Consider the following 5,683-nt stretch of genomic DNA (forward strand, 5'->3'; position numbering starts at 1 on the left):
TAGATGGTAGCCGCTCAACTGCTTGTTCTCAGTGTCAGGAAATTTGTCCTTAATTTTAGATTGGATATCTCTTTAATGATCTTCTATCTTATCCTGCCCCCAGGTGCTTTGAAGAATAGGTTGATCCCCTTCTTTTCTGTGATAGCCCCTCAAGTACTGGAAGAGTGCTAACCTATCACCCCTAGTTCTTCTCTTCGGTAGACTAGACACATTTAGTTCCCTCAATCGTTCATCCTATGGTTTAGCCTCCAGAACTTTTATCATTTCTGTTGCTCTTCTCTGTACTCTTTTTATAGTCTCAACATCTTTTTGTATCATGGTAACCAAAATTGGATGCGGTATTCCAAGTGTGGTCTTATGAATGTGAACATACGTGATGGATCACCATAGATATTCAGTAGGCTGCATTCAGTTTGGTGATTCATATGTTGCACATCCAAGTCAGTAATGGTCAAAGACCTACAGCCTTTTTATATGTTCATGTGCATCACAATTAAGTATCTGAAATTTCTCTGAAAGAGATTACCCTCTGTATAGTTCTGAACTGACTGAAAAGAAACATGACACACTGTCCAGCAGGATCTGCTCCAGAAAAAAATTTGTGTTAGGAATGGAAAAGATCAGCCCAAAGTGCACTGACTGTATTGTGCCCAAAACAAGGTATGCAGTAGTGATTGCAATTCCTGAGTGGGTATGAATAAACAAGACCACAAAACCCTGTCAAGCATCTCATGAATATTTATTCCTGTCTGATGAGACTAATGAAGTGCAGGAGCTGGTTGCTAAGATGAGTTGTACGGAAGGGACATCTCATTAATTTGAAGGCCAGCCTGCATTGTCAAATTCCTGTAGTAAAAATGTTCTCTCTTGTCATTTCTGGCACAGGATATGAGCCTCTCCTTAGTAGGCCTAGCATGGCTGTTCGCTCTGAAGCCGCTTCATTTTCATTTTCTGTCGTCTTGCTGTTCTGAGTTTCTTGGTTTTTAAGAAACTATCTTCTAATTGGTATAGGAAGTCTTCTATAATTCCAACCTGTGGACAAACATAAAAAGAGAAAGGCTTTCAAAAACAAAAAATGTGGCAGCCACCTGTTTTGCGGTGTTTTTTGTTAAAAGCATTGCTTTCTCTTCAAAATGCCTTTAAAAAAGGGGGGGGGTACCATTTCTGAGAAGCAAAATTCTATCTCAGAGGCATACAGTGTTTCAGGAGTTAGGTTTCCACCCATTTTCCAGATGGCATCAAGGTCTGAAGATGTAATGCCTAATTTCATTTATAGAAGAAAGCAGAGCCCATGTGATAGAAAACTCAAAGTAGACGTATGCTACATCTCTTTTAATATGGTTCTTTTCATTGGAAGTTGTCACTGGAAATTAAATTGACATCCTGACCTTTTCAGAATGGCTAAACAACTGCTTTCATTTAAGTTTTAAAAAAGATACCATGTTCATTGGAACAGTTTGCAATTTCAAGCTCAACCTGAAGTGTTTAACATGTTTTGGATGACAATTCTTACCATCATTGCATTATTCACCAAGGGATAATCAAAAAAGGACAACATGAATTAACTATAATTAAAAAGAATTCAACGCAATCACCAACAATAAAATAATGTCCTATAAATCAAGGCAATAAAGCAATAAATAGGCAACACAGTTAAACACAACACATTGATCATGCTGTTTGGGTTTGATAGAAATTATATTCATAAAGAATCACAAAACTGTGTCTCAATTATTTTAGCCATTTTATGAGGGGGAATTCACTGGAGAAAGCAATTATATATTTGGAAGAGTTAGCGAGAAAAGGAAACTAGGCCATCAAAGAATATGGTGGCTGGACACCATCAAAGCTGACGCCAGCCAGAACACAGAACAACTCAAAAGAAATAGTGCAAGACTGGAAGATATGGAGAGACCTGGCCCATAGAATCACCAAGAGTCAGACATGACTGAATGGATATAACCACCACTATCATCCTCCTCATCCTCATAAAGATTTGGAAGAAGCTACTGGGAAGGCTATTTTGAGTGACAAGATTTTTTTTCTCTATTGCATTTTCTTCGGCTCTCATATTAATTTTGTTTTTTGAACTGAATAACTATCTGTCTACCTTTCCATCCATGCAGCTATATACAGTACTTACAATAAATTCAAATTGATATTCCCTTATCTAAAAATATAAATGATATTCAAACTGAGGTGAAGCCATAAGAGGAATTATAATATTGCTTTGACAAGGTAGTTTCTCCAGGGCTATAGAGCGCTACACTTAACTAGGTTGGTTAATGACTTAGAAAATGCAGCCATTCAACATGCTAAATTTGATTAGTGTTAATGTTAATTAGGTTATTTTTGTAGTTTAACATTATGTAAGAATCCAACCTGTTTGATTAGTTCAGTTCAATTTATTGTATGAATCCAGAAAAAAAGATTCAATAACTACTGGGGTATGTTTAAAAACCTGATTGGCAACCTCTACATCCATCTTAATGGTATTTGCTGGTGTGAAACAATTAAGATATCTTATTTCTCTCCAAACATTTTGGGGGATTGCAGCTGAGATGAAGTCACCATAACAGATTCCATTTCGGCTTGGCCCAAGATGTTTTATTATCTAACGGAGAAAGACAAAATGTTCTTCCATGCAATTCTATGTGCAGAAACTATTTATATAGCCATTTGGATACTTTTTTTTAACATTGCCTGTCCAATGGACCTAAGAGTGTCAGGTTTGGAATTGTGGACTAGTTCAGTGGTGAGATTCAGCCTGTTTGCACCAGTTTGGCAGAACCAGTAGCTATTTCTTTCTTGCCCAGGCCCAGAATGGACTTCCGGATGCGGCATCCACACAGAGAACCAGTTGTTCACATATTTGAATCCCACCACTGGACTAGTTGTCTGATATCTCATGTCTGAGCTCTTGATGCTTCCAGGAGCTGCCAACTATAGTGGCCTTCTTGTTCTTCCTATGCCATGCCTATTCTTGACTGAGAAGGCCCTGTACCATTGAACATACTTGAAACAGGTGTATGAGTTACTAGATGCTGCCTTCTATGATATAACAGGTACATTACAACAGGGCACAGTTATAACAGGGCACATATAATAGGTATAACAGGGCACAGATAAACCTCCAAGTGGCCTCAATGGTCTCAGAGTGCTAATGACCAGATGACTGCAAAAAATACAATCCTTTCCCTCCCCTTCCCCCCTCAGAACCTATCCTTCCATCCCCCTACCATCAGTCACAACTGATGAAGCTTCTTGAATGAGAAGTGAAATGTCTTCTTCTTCCTTCTCAATGAAAAAAATAGTTCGGTTGCCTTTTGAAAAAGCACCTTTGAGACAACTGCGACATGGATGACTGAGAATCTCCATAGACAAACAGGTACGTTCACATGGAAAAAAATCTATGTGATTGATAAGAGTCAACAGTGACTTGATGGCATATGATCAATCAATCAATCGTGTTGCAAGAACCTGTATAGACACTCGGCTTTTCTTTATGAATTAACCACTTTAACTGGCTGCTGTTTAATCATAACATTCCCTGAGCAGGGATGACATCGTCTCCCTTACAAAAAGTTACATGTTTCCCCTCTTGACAAGTCCTTAACACATGTGAGTGTCTGTACACATTCTTTGGTATGCAGATGTTTGTGTTTGCTAGATCAGTGGTTCTCAACCTTTTTAATGCCGCGACCCCAACCAGTCGTAAGTCGAGGACTAAACCGGTCGTAAGTCAAGGACTAAGCCGGTCGTAAGTCGAGGACTAAACCGGTCGTAAGTCGAGGACTACCCAACCAGTTGTAAGTCGAGAACTTTCCCTGCCCGGGAGCGCTGCGCATGCGTGGTTCCGCCCCCTGTGCCGGCCGAGGCATAGCTGGCAAGCGGCAGAGATGGAGCAAGCCGACCACCAGCTGGCCCAGCCCAAGGGAGGTAAAGCACCCGCCGGAAAAGGGGGAAAAAATGGCAGACAAAAAAAATGGCGGACAGCCTTGCTTGGCGACCCCCGTGAAATGGTCGATCGACCCCAAATGGGGTCCCGACCCACAGGTTGAGAACCACTGTGCTAGATAATGACCCCTTTTGCGTCCTCTTTCTGGCAGCAATTATTGTTTTCCTGATGTGGGACAGACTGATATGGGCGCCTTCATTTGGCTGGTGCACATGACCACTGAGAATTGATCAGAATGCTATCTTTAAATGACATTGAAAACAGCCACTTTAAAAGGAAGACATGCCGAGAAAATTAATCTTAAGCAAGTTTTCTCGATAAGAAGAAAATACTGGTGGAAGAGCTGTAGTTGTAGAATGAAAATGTAGGGAGAAAAATGTGTGTTTCTTCCTGCCCTGGCAAGATGCATTTTTTCCCTATTAAATCAGGATGAAGTTCTAAATAAATACATTTTCCTGAGAAACATCTTTCACCAAAGAGTTCAATAAAAGAGTAGAAGATGCAAAACAAGGATTCTTGCAGATGTCATCCATCTTGCCCAAGAACAAGTCAATGATTATTTTAATAAGGGGCATATTGAAATGCCTATCTTTTCTTTACTCCACCTATTTCATGAACAGCTTTGAGACAGAGAGCTGCATCCAGGTGCTCTTCATAAATAACACATGTATTTATATAGATCTATATATTTATCATTCATGTTTATTCATGGGCATCACCATTCTCACAAATGCAAATGGCTACTAAAGGAACCTCAAGATAGCTGAGAATTTGCAATTAATTATTTACCAGACAGCAGCACTTTGATGCAGAAAAAATACTTCTTTTTCCTACTGGACTGTAAACTTTCAATTCATTTCCTTAAAGTAAATACATTAAATTCAATTAATGCACAAGTCTGCAATCGGTCTGGTAGTGCAGTATTTTGTGCATGAACTTGCTTGCCTGTGTCACCACAGATTCACATAATATGTGAATCAGTTTGAAGTTTGTTTACATAGGGAAAAAAATAGGGTTTGCAAAAATATTTTCAACAATGTTGTATTTCAGACTGCTATGAAATGCATTCTGAAAATAGCACTGTTTGTTCCATGGTTTTTAATATGTATTTGGTATTAAGAGCCAGTTTCTCCCATGTAAAACCACCTATTTGATTAAACTTTCCATCAGGTTCTGCTCCTGATATCCCTCCTTCCATATAAGAGATTAGGTAGAGTTCCTTTTAAACTGTCCAAAACATTAATTTGTTACTTGCTTATCATTCTAAATGCAAATTAAAACATTTTTTATTTGTATTAGCCTTTGATGAACCGAGTTGTTTGCTGCCAACTATGTGTGTCACACACACACACACACACACAGAGACACACAAACTCTCATACTGTAGAAAACTTCAAGGAGATGCTTTGCTTTCATGAAAATTTGCGAAAAGCATCCATCCATTTGAAGCTGCTTTCTGGTGCAACACGTATGCCTATTTCTAAAAATGAACTCGAGTTTATGCACCGAGGGGCTTCATGCTATAGTTCCAGAAGCTTCTTCAGACTCTTCCAGGCAATTACAGGAAGTCCTAGAAGAGTAAGATATGCATAGGACAAGCACTGAAATCTCTTTTGCCTACAGGAATCAGTTTAGTTTAGTTTAGTTTTATTCAATTTATACCCCGCCCTTCTCCTAGCGGACTCAGGGCGGCTTACAGCAAGTTAAAAAACAGACAAACCATAT

General features: G+C 39.1%; 1 protein-coding gene across 1 annotated transcript in view; it reads right to left on the reverse strand.

The window, feature by feature from the left end:
• Window positions 1–909: 909 nt before the first annotated feature.
• Window positions 910–5,683, reverse strand: part of SPATA16 (spermatogenesis associated 16) — a 168,546-nt gene continuing 163,772 nt past the window's right edge. The window contains exon 10 of the mRNA XM_015817427.1: window positions 910–1,032. Within this exon, the coding sequence (XP_015672913.1) occupies window positions 910–1,032 (123 nt within the window). The remainder of the gene's footprint in view (window positions 1,033–5,683) is intronic.

This window comes from Protobothrops mucrosquamatus, unplaced genomic scaffold (genome assembly GCF_001527695.2).
Source record: "Protobothrops mucrosquamatus isolate PMUCROS unplaced genomic scaffold, P.Mucros_1.0 scaffold589, whole genome shotgun sequence".
NCBI classification, from domain to species: Eukaryota; Metazoa; Chordata; class Lepidosauria; order Squamata; family Viperidae; genus Protobothrops; species Protobothrops mucrosquamatus.